Raw genomic sequence first — 20,000 nt, forward strand, 5'->3', positions numbered from 1 at the left:
CAAGTGTGTTGTCGTCAGGCAGTGCTGACGTGCGAAGAGAGAGAGGGTAGTTAAGTAAGAGATAATGCATTGTCCGCTGGTCATATCGGCAAATAAGGCCCGAGAGGACAAACAGGAACCCGATGTGAAGTGGAGTTTAAAGACTCATTTGTTCAACTTATACTTTATCAATTAATTATTTTACTATGGTTCAAATGTTTATGCTTTTGCATGTATGAAAACAACATTGTTGATATTTGATAGTGTGTGTGTGTGTGTGTGTGTGTGTGTGTGTGTGTGTGTGTGTGTGTGTGCTTTCCTACCTGCACCGCCAGGTCGGGCATCTCGGGTGTGACGACAGGGACGTAAATACTGATGATGATGACGTGGGACACGCTAGTGCCGATGCCCACGACCAGGGCCCAGGACACGGGCAGAGGAAGCACTGTGTACACACTCAGAGATAGGAACAGGAAAAACGCCACCTGCACCAGGAGAGAGGGGGAGAGAGAGAGAGACAGAGAGAGAGAGAGAGAGAGAGGAGAGAAAGAAAGAGAGGGAGTAGAGGGGGGGTAGAAGGAGAGAGAAAAATATTAAAAATGGTCTTATTATGTTTTATTATTCTATCAACACTGGCTTTGGCAACACTGTTCTCATACAGTCATGCTAATAAAGTAACTTTGAATTTAAATTTGAGATAGAGAGAGAGAGAGAGAGAGAGAGAGAGAGAGAGAGAGAGAGAGAGAGAGAGAGAGAGAGAGAGAGAGAGAGAGAGAGAGAGAGAGAGAGGGAGAAAGCCAGCTCCTGGCAAAGGGAGACCACCAATGTTTCAGTGACCAAAGCCTTAATCCCTCTCCCTCTGCCGTTTCAGATGTGGCGCTGGTACACTAACTTGTCTCCTACTTCAAAGGAAACAAAGGGTCATAGCTAAAAGCGATGGTTTTAGTATTATCTGTTTCTTGTGAGGTTAAACAATGTTACTTAACAAAGAAGAGTTCCACAGAATGGGCCTTCCCCACACAACAATCAGAGGTAATTTTCCAGGAACAAAAAGTGCCAGACGCTTCCAGCTGCAGCCACTGATAAAAGCTATCCTTAACTGATAGATTTCAAAGATACTTTTGATGTTTTTGGTCTTAAAAAGTTGGATATAATATAATATGATTGTGTGGGTGTTTATCTCTTTTATCAAAAATACTAAAAACCCACATAATATGTTCATGGCATTTGCTATAGTCTTTCAGAATGAACTACATGCTTGTGTTGTGATGGAATGCCACCTTCAATTCAGGCAGATATCATTTAAAAAAAGGCTTTCATGTCTAGCCCCACTATGAGTTGCTTTTCTGCAGACATTACATTCGGTTTCAGTGGGCTAAGGCTTTCAATCTACGTTACATAATAGTCTCAGCTCACTTAGTTCAAAAGGAAGAAAAGATTGACCTCTGGTAAACTTCAACCCTAAGGTGTCTTTACCCTCACTCAAAACTGCCTTTGGATGTTTGGGAATGACTCAAGCACCATTGTTAGTGAATGTGTGTGAAATCTGAGATCTGTCTAGCAGAGCAGGTCTTTGATCTCGTTCCATGTCTTTGTCCTTGACATTGTTGGAAAATGTGTGTCAGTGGCTGGGAAGAAATGTGAATGCCCTACCTGGTGCAACTGGCTACAATGAGAGGATGAATGGGGCTCTACAACACAATTCAGAGTTGATCCGTGTCTGACAGATTGAATAGAGCCACTATAGGAAAATAGTACAACTTGAGGTCCATAGTGCTCTTACACTTACACTCTCTCTCTCTCTATCTCACTCTCTCTCTCTCTCCTATCTGTGTATGTATCTGTCTGTCTATCTATCTTTTTATCTACCTATCTATCTGCAAACAGAAACACACACTGAAATCCATAAAACACACACTATTTTTCCTCCTCAAACACATACACTTACACTCTCTCTATCTCTATCTCACTCTCTCTCTCTCTCCTATCTGTGTATGTATCTGTCTGTCTATCTATCTATTTATCTACCGATCTATCTGCAAACAGAAACACACGCTGAAATCCATAAAACACACACTCTTTTTCCTCCTCAAACACGAACACACACACTTAATCTCTCTCTCTCTCTCTCTCACACACACACACACACACACACACACACCCATGAACAATCTGACACACACCCATACACACACACACACACACACACACACACACACACATACACATACACACATATACTTTGACACACACACACACACACACACACACACACACACACACACACGCATATACTTTGACACACACACACACACCCACCTGTTCCCAGGCGGTGACGGGCCCCCCGGTGAAGGTGAAGACCATGGCGGTGGTGTAGAGGCCGGCCCACACCAACAGGGCCAGCAGGGTCCCGCAGCGCCGCACCACCGACTGCCACGGCAGGCTGGCCAGCAGCAGCACACACACGCACAGCAGCACACACACCACCGCCAGCGCTCCCACGTGCACCCGCAACTCCTGAGAGAGGAGGAGAGGAGAGGAGGAGAGGAGGAGAGGAGGAGAGAGGAGGAGGAGGAAGAGGAAGAGGAGGAGGAGGAGAGGGGAGAGGAAGGGATAGAGAGGACAGGGGAGGAGGAGGAGAGGAGGAGAGGAGGAGGAGGAGAGAGGAAGGGATAGAGAGGACAGGGGAGGAGGAGGAGAGGAGGAGAGGAGGAGGAGAGGGGAGATGGAGGGATAGAGAAGACAGGAAAGGAAGAGAGTGGTGAGGAGAGGTGAGGAGAGAGGGAAGAGGAGGAAGAGGAGGAGGAGGAGAAGCGGGGAGATGGAAGAAAAGAGTGGACAGGAGAGGAAGAGGAGGAGGAGGGGAGGTGAGATGGAGAGAAATTGAGGACAGGAGAAGAAGAGTGGATGGGAGTGGTGAGGAGAGAGGAGAAGGGGGGAGAGAGAGGAGATGCGTCAGGAGAGGAGAGAGGGGCGAAGGAGGAAAAGAGGGAAGAGGGGAGGAGGAGTGGAGGGGAGCGAGGAGGTGACAGTTGAATAGGGAAGCAGAGTGAGTAGGTGAGAGGAGAGCAGGAGAGGAGTGGACAGGTGAGGTGATAAGGAGATGAGATGAGACATGAGGAGAGGAGAAGAGAGGAGAGGAGGAGAAGAGGGGGAGTGAAGAGAAGAGGATAGACATATGGAGAGACACAGAAAAACAAGAGACTTAGACAAGAGACCAAGAGAAAAATTAAAGGCATGTTGGGAAGGTCTGGGAGATGAGGTAATCTTATTGGTCAGTTACTGGTGAGGTGTTGGCAAGCAGTACTTTAACTGCTACTGTTTCTTTGATTATGGATACCTGTTCTCTTGACTACTTCAGTCAGTACCACCTTAGTCTAAACATACATACTTTGAACACACATAGTCCAAGCAAAATAAGGTCTGACTCAAAATGTATATTAGGTGAACCTATATATCAGTGAAGTCAATGCATGCCCAGAATGATATTGCACAAGGCAAAGCTGTTGATCAGGTATAGGATCATGACCCTTTAAATTGTTTTTTTAAAATGGGATTATATTGACGCCAATGGGCACAGACATGGATACATGAGGCAACTTCTTGGGCAATGTTGCCGGGAACCACATGATGGTTTCCAGGTATTCTGCTGATTCAAGAGTAATGGCTTATCAACAGATCAATCACAGAACAGGGGGGAAAGCAAGACGATGATGAGCTATGCACAGACACATTTGATAGACATCCATCCGTGGCGCCTGGGTATCTGGATCTGGGCATTTTTTCAAAGACGAGAAAATGAACTTCTGGTTGCCAGACCGCGTCTCATTTGAGAAGTGGTAGGCGCTAGCCAGGCTAGAAAGTTATGGCTTCCCAAGAAACTGGTGATTAAAGTTCTCAAAAAACTGACGATTAAGAGGTTGTGTGTGTGAGTGACCTACACATTACTCAGCTTGCACTAGATCAACTTCCTGAATCTCAATATCCTGATGACAACAAGTCCGGGAACATTGCTAAATCAGCATCAGTCAGAGGCTGAACTCATTGTTTCACTCTGAGGAAGACGCAGTGCGTCGAAACGTCAGTCTTTTGTGCACCACAATAAAAAAGGTATTAAGTAATCTGAGTGCTCTGGTCATCTCTGGATTAGTCTATTTGAAGTAGCCCAGCCAGCGTTTCTGATCCTGTGGTCCTGGACTGTGAGCACCGTCAAGGCTTGAGCGCAAGTGATACCTTTTCTACTCATTGTTTCACACATTTTATGATGCCATCACATCACCAAAAAGTATTGGTTTTACCAAAAATATTCAGGGCTCCAAACTGTACAAGCTCATCAAATTCATGTGATCATGAAAGAATTGGACCTCATTTTCACATATGAAATTTCAGTCAAACTGCCAAAGGTACAGTACAGCTGAGACTAACAGTACTTGCGACGACAAAAACATGGACATTTCAGCTAGTTAAATCTAACCAATGGACTAATGTAAGGATGTTCTAATTGTCTGCGTTTGTACATGTAAAGAGCTTTGTGTTGCATTGTGGGCATGAAAAATGTGCTTTATGATTGTTTCTATTTAAATAATTATAATAATTATAAATAAAACGTTTACTTTTCTCTCTTACTAAGAGGGAGGAGGAGGGCGATGAGCGTGACTCACCCTGTTAGTGGCGGGGATGATGATGATGATGGTGACGCAGAAGAGGATGGTCAGCACAGTGCCCGTCACCATGGCGGGCGTCTCCTCCTGGCAACGGAGGAACGCCCCCTGCACCGCCCGGCAACAGCAGCCCACGTTCTCGCTGATGCTCTTCCGGGGTTGAGGGTCGCCGGCCGCTTCTTCGTCCAGGTCACAGGTCACCACCACCTCGCCATCGCCGTCGCCACCGCCACCAGTGTTGACCGCAGTGGAGTCCCCGGTGGCTGGGTGGTAGTCTGACGAGATGCCGTTGGCGTTCCCACTGGAGGGCACCACAGACTTCTCCGTGGGGGTTTCAGAGCGGTCACTCGAGCTGCTGTCCTTCAGGGAGGCTGTGCTGGGGGTCAGCTCACCCACAGAGCTGCTGCCGTTTGCCCCCGTGCTGGCGTTCAACGAGTCCAGGAAGGGGTCCGAGCTGCTGCCGTTTGTCCCTGTGCTGGCGTTTAACGAGTCCAGGAAGGGGTCAGAGCTGCCGCCTTGCGTCGGGTCAGAGTCTGTGTCCGCATGACTGGCAGGGGTCTGGGGGGAGGACAGGGGAGCTACTGGGGGGGGTCCTTCGGACGACGGCTGGTCCGGTCGAGCGTCTCGGTGAGACAAGCGAGCCTGGAGGGGCTCAGAGGCCCGCTCCACCCGGGCCACGCCCACCTCGATGTAGGGCTGTGCGTCACAGGACGACCTGCCGACGTCCTCCCGCGTCCTGTCAAGGTCATCACCGAGAGACTCGGAATCGCCCGGGTGTGTCTGACCGCCGGCGTCATTAGGGTCTTTTACACTATCTGTACTAGCTTGGTTGTCACGGCTCTGTACTGTGACGTCATCGCTAGGAGTCCTGACGTCATCAGCGCGAGTCATGACGTCATCACTGTGCGCCGGTATGGCGCTAGGCGCGTGGCGGTAGTCTGTGTGGAGTCCGGCGAGGTCTGACAGTTCCAGCATGGTGTTGATGTTGGAGCCGCTGTCGTCTCCATAACTGCTGCTCGGCTTCTTGAGTTCCCCCACGGCCTCTCCCGCCATCTCCAGGTAACCTTGAGGGTCACCTTGCATGGCAAGCTCACTAGAGACGACGTATTTCGCTCTGCGCATTTGAATGCCTGAGAACCAATCCGTCTCCAAATGTGTGACTAACTGACTAGCAGGTTTTATGACAGACTGACTGTGTCTGTCTGTCTCTGTCTGTCTGAGTACCTGACTCTCTTTCTGTCTTTTTGTCACTGTCTCTGTCTGTGTACCAGTGTCTGTGTGTGTTCTGTTTGTGTACTTAGTATATCTACCTGGCTGTTTATTCAGATTTTCATCTGTCGGTGTCTTCTTGTCTTTCTGTATTGACTACATTTACTGCCTCTACGTGTTCCTGTCCCATTCGCTACATAAATAAAAATAAATAGTAAGAATTAAATAGAAAAGGCTTCAGTGCAGAGTTCGAGTATATCCAGACATAAATCCTGTCAAGCAAGGGCGCTGTTGAAATGGGTGGAGATCTCTTTTGTTTTTCTTACAGCTGTGTCACTCGATGAGTAGCGTGCTTCTTAGATGGTACACAGCTCAGCTTAGCTTAGCTTGTCCTGTCGTAATCAGGGTATTACTTCAACCCTTCAAAACAAACAAACAAGCCACTATATTAGAGTTTTTGAGGGAACAGTATACATTTTATCTTCTAGAAAACAAAAGAAACACTTAAAAACAATACACTACATTACAGTACTTCAACTACCTCATTCCCTACTACATATTTCAGTGACATGAAACCACGTGATAACAAAAGCAGATTGAATGAATACTGTATGTGGACTTCCAGCAGGAAGTTGGCATGTATTTCTACCATGAGACCACAGACAACGGGGAGACACTGCACGTTCAAAAGAAAAAAGAGACTGGTTAGGTTACCGAATAGCTTCGGGAATAGTTTCTTTCAAATGTCAACAAGCTGATGATACTATCAGTATTTTGTTTTTCATCTCATTGGTATCATAGATAGCATCTTCACAACACGCAGTCAAGGAAAAATCATACAGTTATCACAGACTATGGGCCCAATGCATACTGTAAGCTGGGCAGTAACTGGCAGCGCTATAGTTGTTGAACTACAAGATCACGGTTCAGTGAACATCCCACAAGCTTTCTTTGGAAGTTTTTTTTTTTGAAGAGACAAAGCCACACTGACCATTTAAATTTCCCCTTGGGGATCAATAAAGTATATACAGTATCTATTATCTATTTCCCCGTTTGCAGATACATTCTCAATACTGGACAAAATGCGTATAAGCTTATCTATCATTTCCCTTCAGGCTACAGTGCAAAACAGCCCCGGGATCTTCTCTTTGATTTCTCTCTCTCTCTCTCTCTTGCCTGTCGGTCCAAACCAAGGCGCATAACCACAGTCAGGTTCAGCCAAACTCTTCTGACTCATCAAGTGCTCTTGGAGTGTAACTAGACATGCGGCGCCCCGACCCAGGAACAGATTCCTGGGAGGCCTTCAAGTCTGATGGATTGCTTGGCTCTGCAAGCTGTTATGCATGCAAGAATGTGCTGTAGAAATATTTATCAAGCAGACGCTTTTACGCAACAGCAAGATTTTTTTTTGCATATCTAGGTTTGGATAGGACAGTGAAGAGACTGACAGGAAGTGAGTGGGAGAGAGATAGATAGATAGAGAGAAAGAGAGAGAGAGCGAGAGAGAGAGAGAGAGAGAGAGAGAGAGAGAGAGAGAGAGAGAGAGAGAGAGAGAGATCAGGAAACAACCCAGGTCCCTGTGGGTACTTGGGCCCAAATGTGGTGCGGGCGCCGGGCACTGTGTAGCCAGTTGCGCCACAGCACACACCCCTGGAGTCTGGGAGTCTGTCTGTGCAGATGCTTTAAGGTGGATTACAGTCACGGGTGTCAACGTATAAATACGTGGTCAGGTACAGTCAGTATGTCCTTCCTCTAAAGCCTACCTTACACTGGCAAGATTTGGGAAAGATTCTTGAAAGACTTGTAGTCTTTTGAGTAAAGTCTGAATGAGGGGCATTAGTTAAAAGACTACAATCTTTCAAGAATCTTTCCCAAATCTTGTCAGTGTAAGGTAGGCTTTAGCTGGGTGAACCCTGCCTGCTGAGTTTCGCCCAGCAGCTCAGGCTGGAAACCTGCACATCTAATCTTCCCTGCTTCCTATCCACAACCTTTGGGTCCAGTCACAAGCTATAGCTTATCCAAAAGACGCACTGGATCGTTGGTCTGATTGGGTGAAGGACTAAACAAGCGTACGGAGTCATTTGAACAATGCCCATTATGGGTGTGATGATCAGACAAGGGTCGGTTTGGCCCTTGTAGAACGTGTGGCACTTTTCCACGCTTCGAGTTGAAAATGTTTCAAATCAAAGCGCTTCGGGGCGCTTCTGCCAAAACGCAAATGCAGTAGGGGCACAAAGTATGAGGCATCACGTGTGCATGCGCAGTGCACAAAATACACTTCCTGATTGCGCCCTAAATGGTCCCAGAACTTACTCTATTGCACCCTTAAAATGAGTGTGTTGAAAACAGCACAACTGGCGGATAGGGACAACACGTTTGTTTTAAGAGTGTGATAAGCAGTGGCTATTAACCCATGCAGAGTACACACACATACGTACACACTCTTCTGGCGACTGTCTGTTTGCCATCTCACTTTGTCATTGCACACACACAGACACAGTCAAAATGATCCATGACAACTAATTCAGCGTAAATCAAGATTTTTTTTTCATCAGTGGTTCCACGTTGGTGAAATGAGTTGCTCCGTTCTAACAATTCCGTTCCATCATCTTATCCATAATTGATAAGTAATGGCCAGTTTATTTAATTTTATGAATTATGATTCAATATTAGTAATCTCCAGATCAGTCATGCTGCCACTACAGACTCTCTCACTTTATCATTATTATTATTATTACTATTTATGATGCTCTATGTATGACTTGAAAATCTTTGTTTTTTACCTGTCACTTTTAGTCTTCTTTAGACTTCTTGCACCTTTCTGGTATTGCTGGCAAAACTATTTTTTGTACAGGAAACTGTTTAATGACAAATACAAATCTTGAATCTTGAATTAAAGGTTTGTGTACTGACATTTGTGTCACTGGTCTTGAGGAAGCAGAACCAATTAAATTAACAGTCAAACTCGCCTTTTCCAAAACTTTCTTAAAATAACACTCACTATCTCAAAGCGCCATTTGCAAATCAGCATGCTTGTTCAAGCCATCAGAGGGGTACTGACTTCACATGCAAATCCAATGACAACAGGCTTCCTATCACACATACACCACTGTCTGTACGCCTTGCTTGATCATAAAGATAAGAAGCCTCTGCATCAATACAGACCATAACTGATCCTAACAACACTGTGACACAGACAAATATACTCTTTTTTAAAATTACGTTTGAAGTGAGCACATGGTGAACATGTGCTTCACCAGTAATATACCTGTAAGGGTCTACCTTCAATGTCCAGCCTAATAATAACAATAATATAAAACTGAACAGCTGACTGGTTAAAACTGTTCGGCTTAACAAAATGACCCTTTCAAATCAACAACTGCACATCAAACACCTGTATCACCTGTCGCAGGTTAGGCTCTTAACCTAATTGAGAGGTCAAGGGTCAAGCTGGTAACAAGATGCTACTCAGCGATCTCATAGGAGCCTAGAGGGAGGGCAACATGGAAGCTCACCTATACAATAATAATGTCAACTTAAGTTGTTTACTGACAAAGGAGATAACAGTGGACAAATTTCAGTGTGCTTCTTTTTACAGACTTCAAGACCATGTGAAAAATCCATCAACATGAAACTCGGAAATGTTCCAGATGTATAGTTCACATAAGCTATACTGTACATGTAGCGATGTAGGCCTAATCACCACTGTCATACATTCAGCAGTAAACAGAACACCACCTGACCGGAGATACATAGAAACAAAAACCCTTTCCTGAGCATGGAGAAACTATACAAACAAATAATGTATTTCAGTTCATGAAACGTGTCCAAAACTCAATAATGCAATACGCTTAGACATTTCCGTTGAATGTGACCATGACCTGAGATCCTTGACCTTGGCACATGGCGACCTGTGTGACTAACTAACTACAGTATGTTTGACTCATTTGCCAACACACTGAGGTGCAAAATACCACAAGATCCATAAACTGAACTCCTCCCTTGCCAGGAGCACAAACGTCACTCTATGTGTGAAAGTAAATTACCATAATTTCCCATCTAATAGCAGCGGCTATGACGTTAATACACTGGGGCAGTTATTAATATGGTTTTGTTTCTTTTATTTTGCATAAAACACTGTCCTGCTGTTTATACACAGGAAAGTACTGTTCTGGCTTAAAGTTAAACTTCACCTTGAAGAGATCCAGTTGTGCAAACACCTGAGAAATTAACTTCAGTAAACTAGTTTTTTTCTTCATCTCTGTATATTCTACTGGGTAGGCTCTACCCTATGGCTGTAACTCCCCCGGGAAGAGTGACACACACCTACAGTAACTAGCTGTGATTATAGCGTTCATGCGTACAGGCTGTCAAATTGAATTCATCTACAGTAAGACAAAGCCAACAATAGAGTTACAGTAAGTGCAACAGGAAATGTTCCATTGTTGAAATGAATCTTGCATTAAACCAGCTAAGCTTTGCTCAATGGAAACACTATGTGAGGTGTGCTCACAGGTGAGGAAATCTGCTTTAAAAGAAATACACGTAAATCAAAACGGATGCACTGTACCTGAGATGTGAGATGCTCTTTGGCTCCTTTTTGTGTCTCTCTCTCTCTCTCCCTCCCTCTCTCACTGTCTGTCGCTCTCACCGCTTCTCTTCTTTCTGATGCTCTTCCCTCTTTTCACCTCTCTTCTCCATTTCCCTTTCCTCTGATCTAAACTCTCTCTCCCTTCCTCTCTCCTTCCCTCCCTCCCTCTCTCCCTCTCTCCTTCCCTCCCTCTCTCTCTCTAGTGGTATACCATACTGTTATATTAACTTAACAACCTTCAATTTCATTCTCAAACAGTCTGAAGAAGTGATAGTGATGTTCCCCTCTGAGCACACAGACCAAGGATGACAGTAGGGTTCAAAGTATCAAAACTGTTACCAACAGCCATATGATGTGTGCTTGATTGAACAGTTATCAATTAGTGGGCAGTTACAGTAATACCCATTGACTTCTAAGCCTTAGTCAGGCTCCATGCAAAAAAAGGGAAGTGCATGAGCAGTAAGCTTCGCTGAATGAAAAACCTCTACCATGCTGCCATGCCAAACACGCAGAGAGAGAGAGAGAGAGAGAGAGAGAGAGAGAGTGAATTAAGTAAAATACTCACCCAGCTCAGACTTGTTGCGCTATTGATGACCCAAATATAAAAGTAAGTCGCCTGTGGTATCTAAGCTATAATCCATTCTCTTTTCAGATGTTATCACATCGTTCATCTCCAGCCTACTGTATCAGATGTCAGATGAAGACGACACGCGCGTAAGCACTGTATTGAATGGACGTCAGGGGAGATAAACATGATCCTCGTCGACTATGCAAATATAGTGAACATTTAAATAATATTTAAACAAACGATTCATATCAATATTAGTTAGCCTACAACAAAACAAACGCGACTCCACTCTGTTCTTCACCCTGGCTCTTGTTTTCATTAATCTCCCTAATACGTCGACTTTCGCAATGTTCTAGAAATAGGTCCATTTGGTTTCCGCGCCCTAAGTTGACAAACCGGTGCGACTGCAAATTCAATACAATTAGACTATCACCTACAGTGTGAATATGACGCATTGACATTAGCGTCACATACTGGAGTGCAGTGTAGTGTATGACAGCTGTTAGCTATAGCGTGACCATGTGGTGCGATGATCACATAACCTTTGGCTCCGTTTGCCACCTGCGATTGATGGCCAAACTGGAAGGGACGAGAGAGGCCATGCCCTTGATGTTTTTGGATGTAATGATTGGAGGTTTAACCTTATTATGTGAACGACATGACAAGGAGCCATCCTAGAAATTAATCAAATCAATCAAACTGTGTTTAGTTTGTTTAAAACTATTATAACATGACTAATACAACTAGGCCTATTATACAGATTGTAAAATAAAAGTAAAAGATTAAATTAATAAAACATAAACACTGGAAGAAAACACACTTTTGAATTAATTAAACCAAAGTAAACAACAGGGATGGTTAAAGATAAAGGTGAACTATGCAATAAAGCAACGATAAAAATGTCAAATGAAAAAAAAAGGGTAAAATAAATAAAACGGGTATATGAACACAAATGGTCAAATAGACGAAAAAGTTAAAAAGAGAAGGGTAAAGTTAGACTATAACGTTTAGTCTCTGAAAGGTAGGTCTATTTCCTGATTACCATGCTCAGTTCCTGTGGCAGCCTATTCCAGAGGTGGTGACCATACCCTAAAAAGCTCCATATTTTTGTCCTCACCTCTGGAATGATTAAAAGGCCAGTACTACTGTAGCTGATCAGAGTAGTCTCCATGGAGTGTCCAGTATAAATGATGATAAGTATTGAGGTGTTGAGTGATTTGATTGCTAATAAAATAATTTGTGTCTAGCATAGATGCATTAGTATGTGTGCATATAGATGTGTTAGTGGAATTATAGATGTGGAAGTATGCATACAAAATGATAGTATAGGCCTGTGGTATAGCACATACAGTAGTAGGCTACCCTACATCACTGTACAATATACACTGAGGGCTTAGAACCAAAGAGAATTAAGTGATATTTCACAAACTTTACAGGAGGACCACAACAGAACAATGTCCTACAGTAGGTTTGATTTGACTTGTCAGGTTAATAGTTAATAAAGGAGGCCAGAAACTGGCAAACTCACACTTTCTTTCTCAGCTGCAAAGGGTGATATAATATATTATCACCCTTAAACACATTGTAAATGATAAAGGCATAATGACACCTATTTCCGTTCCTGTTTCATCCTGTGTCTCCTCTGAACAGTCAATATTGCATCATGTCACACAATCCACTATATTTCCAAAGTATTCAGGGGTGCAAATGGACCACCACTCACCTGTGCATGGATATATTATATAAATAGCTGTAAAGCTTCTAACAAAACACCATTATGTACATTGTTTATGTCCACAATATGCACATTTGCTCTCATTACAGCTGAGAACACCAATTTCAATCGATATTTTACCCTGTTACCAACTAAGAAGGCATTCAAGTAATAGAATATAGAATATATAGAATATAGAATATCTTTATTTGTCATTGTAACAGGTACAACAAAATTAAGTGCAGTCCTTGTCCAGTGCCAGACATTATATCATAGTCCCCATAAAAGCTCTTTAGCAGCCCCTGCTGGTGACTATTGGTTATTGTCAATGCCATTGAAGGCAACTTAAACTCCCCACAGATTGAGGCCACACCCGAAGGGAGTCTCCGACCTATGGCATACTGAACTAGTACGGGAGTATATATTTAAGTAATTACACAAACACAAAGAGAGTTCGTCTTTACATGCATAATAGGATACTTGAGGAAATATGCAACAAGACGGGCATAGACAGCTCAGCGATAGAAAACAACACAGCAATGTATTTCAAAGACATGTATGAAAACTTATGCATTTTAAAGGGCATACATTAGTTTATTATTAGTTGTTTTAACTCCTTACAGTCAGACACAACGTATCAGTATTTAAGCTAGTCCTTGACCTTGATGCATGTTAGGGTTTGCCCCTGGTGGTCGAATAATAGACATCTCCAGCTGTCCAAATCACGTTGGTGTGTGCTGGGACACCCTGCCTCTCTAGGCTCTGCTTAATCTGGATGGAATATAAAAAAAATATTCTTATCAAAGTATATTTTTAGTAAGTGTTTATGTAACTCAAAGTGATAAACATAAGCATCTTCATTATCATTCTCTACAACAACAACAACAGCACCACTGTCATCACAAGTTTTGTATCTGTCTGGATGCATATGTGTGTGTGTGTGTGTGTGTGTGTGTGTGTGAGTATGCATATACATGTGCATAATAATAAATGATGAGTAAATAATAAATAACGACTATTTAAATAATATGTATGTATGTATACATGATTGTATGAAAGCTGTATACATACAGTACATGTATACATATGCATTTTGTGGACCAACACTGTTTAAACACTATACAGGCCCCCACAGGCCATACACACCTGCACCAAGACTGCCTCTTGCAATGCAGGGTCCGTCAGGTTTACGCTAGTGGTCTGCAGAGTTACGTTTATCCTCAGAATCAATCTGTGTGCTCCATCTGTTCAGCCACCAAAACAGAAAAATACACACACAAAAACAAACAAACAAACAAACAAACAAACAAAACCACATTGCATGATGACAGAACAAACAAAAAAATGGCTCCAGGTTCTATGAATGAACACATTTTTGGGGAGGGAGACGCCTGTGCTACCTGTAAATAGTGCCTTTAATGTGACATACTGTACTTCATGACTAATGAATGACACATTGGATGAATCTTGGGAATTGATGCATTTATTAGGACCTACATTCTACACATTTGCAAAGGGAGGAGATAGTCATTGAAATTACTGGTCAGTAAGTCCTATTGTTGGGGAAGACCACTGTGACATTTTGGAGCCTTGACATCAATATTAACCCCCCTTCCACAAACCCACAGAGTTGGTAAATTGTTTGTGATTAAATACTTTTCTGAATGACTATGCAGACTTCATGTCAAAATTGAAATACAAGAAAAAAAGACTCACTGGTGTGGCATACAAACGGGTACTCGGAGATACACAAGTCGTCTTCCCATCTGCCGATGTGCGTATCCATGGTGGCACAGCTCTCCGTCTCTGTGTTGCCCGCATTTGGTTGAAAGTACATGAAGGAGCGGTCACTCCCGTCGCTCCACTCCCAGTCCACTCGGCGCAGGCCGATCCAGGCTTCCTGCCTGCCCGATGAGTTCAGCAGGGCCACCAGCTGGTCATTCTCACCCAGGTTCCGCACGCTGGCCAGGTCTTTGTGGTGCGTTCGGCACTGGCTTTGCGCGTGGCTCCATGACCAAGAGCTTGTTTTGAGGAGGAAGGGCTGTTCCAGGTTGTCTGAGTGTGAGAACAAACAAAAAATGTTTTTGTATCTTTGCTATACATACAGACGGCATCTCGTCATAATCGTAGTTACCGCCCCCAGTTACCGTGTTAACCATGACTGAAACACCCCCCGTGGGGGAAAACATTTGTGTTCTGCTAGCTAGTTAGCCCATTGACTTTCATGTGTGATGTTAGCATGTTTTCCCCCACAGAGGGGGCGGCAACCTTCTAACCGTCTGTATCTATCTCTAATCTGAGGCTATAGAGATCATCCAGTTCAAATGACACAGTATTTATATATTGACACAGTATTGACAAGGTGTGCATACAGTACATTGCATATAGGCTATTGATAGATGCTCACAGCTTACAAAGATGCTTAAGCACCATGGATGACCACAGCGTTCAGATTTGAACCAGTGTCCCCATGGCCACCAAGCCCATGTGGTGCACTGAGGTAGCCTGATACTGCTGTGCTGTGCTTGACTAGGGCTAATTATTTTCAACTCTCCTTCAATTTAAGGTGACCAGATGTCCGAGACCAAAACCAAGTTTTATCTTCAAAAAACAGGGACATATAGTTTTTCTGTATATTTCCTGGGGATAGTTAACCAAAAACAGGGACTGTCCCCTGAAACCGGGGACATCTGGTCACCCTACTTCAATTAATCGAACAGAACTTACCATCATCATAGCAGATATAGTTCTTTTGGTCAGTGCATTGGTGGGCTATCCAGCCGCCTTGAGCCAACGACAGCAGCGCACAGTCCCATTGGTCTGGTTGAGCTGCGGCCCAGTGTCTGAACCCCACGTTTCCCGCGCTGTAGAAATTAGGATCCTGTAACGACCACATCCACACCTCCTTGCTCAGCCCAGTCCAGACTTTTTTGCCCCCGTTCATGTCCGCTCTGTGGATGTTCAGAAGCTGATCGAGCTTGGCCTGCTCCGCCATGTTGGCGATGGACGCCAGGCTGTCGTAGTTCACTTGGCAGTAGCTTTGCGCGGCCTGCCAGGTCTTCTTCTGGGACACAAAGTGGTACTCCTTAGGGAGGACTCGGGGTGGGAAACTCGGACAGACGGTCAGAATCAGAGAGAGGATCGCTGTGGGAAACAGTAGAGGAGGTTGCATTTACATTTAAGTTTATGGAATAACATTTCATTCACGATCTGATCATGACCAGCCCTTTGCATCCTTCTGCTTGATAATTACTGCAGTATTATGAATAGGCTACAATCCTGGTGATTATGAATGATTGTGTAAAAAAATGACAGCAGACACAAATAGAATAGACAGATACAGAACATTACATATACCGTATCAAGTTTCTCTCTCCCTCCCTCTCTCTCAAACGCACACACACACACACACACACACACACACACACACACACACACAATAGGTAAATATACAAATATACACACCTGCAGCAAAAAGCATGAGGATCTCGTCCCATCTCATAATTAGTCTTTTTAGAGGGTAATTACTGTAAACCAGAAAACAAGTTAACGAACAGAATGTGTCAGAGAGAAACACTTTAGAACCAGTAGTCAAGGTGTATACACACTTTCAAAAAAAAAAAAGAAAAAGCAGAACTTAAGCAAATATTGTAATTAAGGGTTTTTGCTTATGGTTTTGTTTTCAGAAGAATTTGCGTTTCCCATTACATGCAGAAGCGTACAATATAATGTTTATATCTTAGAATAGAGGGCTGCAATGAATTTGCTCTATACATTGACTGACTTTTTACATTTGCCAGAAGAGTAATTTTGTCGTTGTAACATTTATGTAGACTTACATTCTTTACAGACTTACATGCCCATGTCCTTGTCATTGGCATAACCGTGTCAGTATCCAATGAGGCTAACATTGAGTTTGGTATATTATATTTTAGGCATTTTTATTTCAAAATGTGTACCAATTCCATTTACTTTAAGCACATTATGTGTCACACCTGTGTATGAAATGGGCTAATAAACTTGCCATTAGTATTGCCATTGGTCTCATCAATGCACACTGATAAGTCCACACTGATACATTAATGTTGACATTGTCCATAAGTGGCTCACCAGAATATCGCATCAAAACATGGATGTCATGATGATGACAAACTTCACTATATGAAATAATATCATCAACAAATATTACCAGTGCACTTGGAATCTGCAAATAGTACATAAGAATTTCTTGAATTTATTGGGATCAATAAAGTATCTATCTATCTATCTATCTATCTATCTATCTAAGCCTGGTTATTATTCTACAGTTTTGAACAGTTTCGCAGTTTTGTCCACATGGAAAATTCTCGTCATTATTGAAGAAAAGAAAAACATTTCAGCCAACCCACCTTTAAGCATATGACTCGTCCTCAACTCACCTGTGACAGACTAACACACCTTTCGTCTCCGCTGGACAGAGCCATATATGCAGTCTGTTCTTGCAGCTGTGTTTACCTTTGTGGGAGCCGCATGCAAAAAAAGGTCCCTTCTGAGGGGCTCCCTCTTCAATGAGTTTGGTTGGTAATGGTCTGTGCTGGTCCCTGATTGGCCGAGGCCGAAGACTGTTGTTGTTTTCCTACAGGGGTCCTTCTTGTTGGAAACTGGGCAGGCAAAGGCTTTGCAAATGGGGCGATTCTCCTTATACTCACACCCTCTTCAAAAAAGCACCTGAAGGTACAGTAATTGTCTGAAACTGAAACTCCAAGTAGCACTATAATTACATTATATTTTCCCTTTTTTTTGTTGGGGGGGGGGGGGGGGGGGGGGGGGGTTAGTGTGTGAATATTGCTGCCCACCAGTTATGCTGATAGTTGTTTATGACTCTCATGAGTTAGATAACTGTATGCTGCTCATCATATGCATTAACGTTAGAGATTAGAGACACATCTTCCTTAATAATGTTATAAATGTCAGATCATATTTACAAGCTTGTCATGTATACTGCATTCAATGTTGATATCGAGTAGCTCAGGACAATGATTTCACAGTGAATATATTTTTATTTTGCAGATTACATTGAACATAAATTCTTCCAATGATCTGACCTCATTGATGCCCTCATTGATATACTGTATGGATATGTGTGGAGTGGAAGGCCAGGGCAGTATGTGGGTAAATCATTTAAAGGGTTATCATTTGTTAAATGTGGAATGAGTGATAATGTACATTTCTGTCATTTCCTGACACAGAACACAGACCCTGCGTTTGGAATATCTTCTCATTTACAATATAGTGCCCTATACAGTATAGTGATTATCTATGATAATACTTATACAGTATCTATATAATATCTATATAGTACATATAGAGAATGAGTGGACGTTCTGAACGTACTGTAGTCAGAGTAACTGGGACTACAAATTTCTTTCTAAATCTGTGTTTGGCATAAATGTTTGCATGGCCTACACTGATAGTTCACAGTCACAATCCGCTCGGTTGACTGACAGCTGTTATAACCAACGGCTCAAGATTCTTCCCGTCGTCAGCGACGCCCGGACTGAAGAAGGGGTAGAGCGGCTCGGTGAAGGAGTGTCCGGTGAACGAGTAGAAGTGCCGCCCGGCCTCCGCGTCGTAGAAGGACACCCGCCCGCCCTCGTAGTCGACGTAGATCCCGACCTTCCGGGGTCGGCCGCGCAGGGCGAGCTGGACCGAGGGCGACCCGAGGGCCCGGTACTCGTCCCCGGTCCGCAGGCGCACGGTCCAGAAGCCGTTCTCGGGCTTGGACGTGATCATGCCTTTGCGGTTGACCGACTCGCACACCACCCCCAGGTCCCAGAACGTCTTGCTGCCGACTCGGACCTCATAGTAGAACCGGCCGGAGGAGAAACCCTGCTTGGCTATCACGCAGAGCACCGGGTCGAACCGGGCTGGGATGTCCGGCAGCTCTTTGAGCGTCTCGCCACGCCCGGCCTGCTTGCCGTCCTCGCTCAAGTGGATGTTGGGGTGCGCCGTATCAGGGTCAAAGGTCACATCGACTAGAGTCGGGGGTGGAGGGGTGAGAAAGAAAAAACACAAAAAAATATATACAATTAAATAAAAGATGAAAGCTTACTATCAAGTGAAATTACAACATACAGTAGAACTGTCCGTTTTTTAATCGAAGACCTGTTACAGGTAATTACACATTTCTGCTGTCAGAACTTTCCACAAGTGTTTCTGAAGTGAGCTCATTCAAAGTAAAGCTTGTTTGCACACTTAAGCTAAGCAAATTTACACGCATGTCAATGAGCCGCTGTGAACACCAGACGGACGAGTGCAGACACTGAGACGAAAGGTCAGCAGAGCCAGCTCAATTCACTGAGGATTTTACTTGTTGGTTTAAGCTCAGTACTGTACTATGTTTGCTTTCCACAAAAACTGACGGAGACTGTCGATATATGTGAACCATTCTATCATGTTCAGCGTGAGAGGACAACCACAGGTTTATGAAGACTTAATAAAAAGAGATGTGCTTACTTGCATATGCCTGAATCCTTTTCAGCTCTGGAAAAGAACAATAGAATGTAATCAGGTACTGAAAATACTCATTATGAGCGCAGTGAGTACAAAGACATTCTGATAATGGAGAAACACCTTAACACATACTGTAACATAATAACACATTTACTGAAACCAATTCACCCCTGCATACCTGGCCTGTAAGCTTACCTGCCCTTGACATTATTAATGTATAAACTATACCATACAAACTAAAGTCTAGAGCATTGTGTTGGCAGTACAGTACATCATAGCCATGGGATAATGTAGCTGTCTCTATTTATCCACATTGTAGAGTAGACCATAAATATAGGTGATGCCACTAGTGTATCTGTCAATGCTGTAATTCAGTCCAGAAGGGGGCGCTTTTAGTTTCCATTGTGTTGTCAGAGTAGAGGAAACGTATGCGTCAGATAGCGAATTGGCTATATGAACCGAAGCTGTAAATGACTGAAGAGAACTATAAGAGTTTATAATGAGTTCAGAAGTTTACAAATGCGTTTAGGCTTTTGTTTTTATTCTTGACAAAATGCATTATGGTTTTACTTTATGGTTTGTGTTTTTAAATATATATAACTTGATTGCATTTGTTATCGTGAAATGTTTTTGAAAAAAAAAAAAAAAAAAACACCGGCGATCTGTTCCTACCATTCTCCTCCATTCTTTTCATCTCAGTCTTGAGCATCTCCTCCACTTTGGACAGCACTCTCCTGGTGAGGCCCACACACTGGTCAGTGTAAATTCTGGTGTCTGACCAGTCTT

At 43.4% G+C, this 20,000-nt stretch overlaps 2 protein-coding genes across 3 annotated transcripts in view; both read right to left on the reverse strand.

Moving 5' to 3' along the window:
* LOC134060269 (adenylate cyclase type 4-like) overlaps positions 1-11,220 on the reverse strand; it is a 26,253-nt gene extending 15,033 nt beyond the window's left edge. Inside the window, exons 1-4 of one of the 2 annotated variants that reach the window (XM_062516921.1) lie at positions 11,006-11,220; positions 4,641-6,269; positions 2,299-2,496; positions 303-464 (exon numbers count right to left, since the gene is read on the reverse strand). In XM_062516921.1, coding sequence (XP_062372905.1) covers positions 303-464; positions 2,299-2,496; positions 4,641-5,762 — 1,482 coding nt within the window. In that variant the 5' untranslated portion in view covers positions 5,763-6,269; positions 11,006-11,220. Of the gene's footprint in view, positions 1-302; positions 465-2,298; positions 2,497-4,640; positions 6,270-10,419; positions 10,461-11,005 lie in introns of those variants that run through there. The other variant, XM_062516923.1, reaches the window with a different exon arrangement.
* A 6,592-nt stretch (positions 11,221-17,812) lies between these two features.
* The window catches only part of LOC134059740 (zinc-binding protein A33-like), a 7,186-nt gene continuing 4,998 nt past the window's right edge, over positions 17,813-20,000 (reverse strand). The window contains exons 5-7 of the mRNA XM_062516220.1: positions 19,887-20,000; positions 19,218-19,244; positions 17,813-18,736 (exon numbers count right to left, since the gene is read on the reverse strand). The exon at positions 19,887-20,000 is cut by the window's right edge and continues 34 nt beyond it. Of these exons, the coding sequence (XP_062372204.1) occupies positions 18,183-18,736; positions 19,218-19,244; positions 19,887-20,000 (695 nt within the window). The 3' untranslated portion in view covers positions 17,813-18,182. The remainder of the gene's footprint in view (positions 18,737-19,217; positions 19,245-19,886) is intronic.

Source organism: Sardina pilchardus, chromosome 16, assembly GCF_963854185.1.
Source record: "Sardina pilchardus chromosome 16, fSarPil1.1, whole genome shotgun sequence".
NCBI lineage: Eukaryota > Metazoa > Chordata > Actinopteri > Clupeiformes > Clupeidae > Sardina > Sardina pilchardus.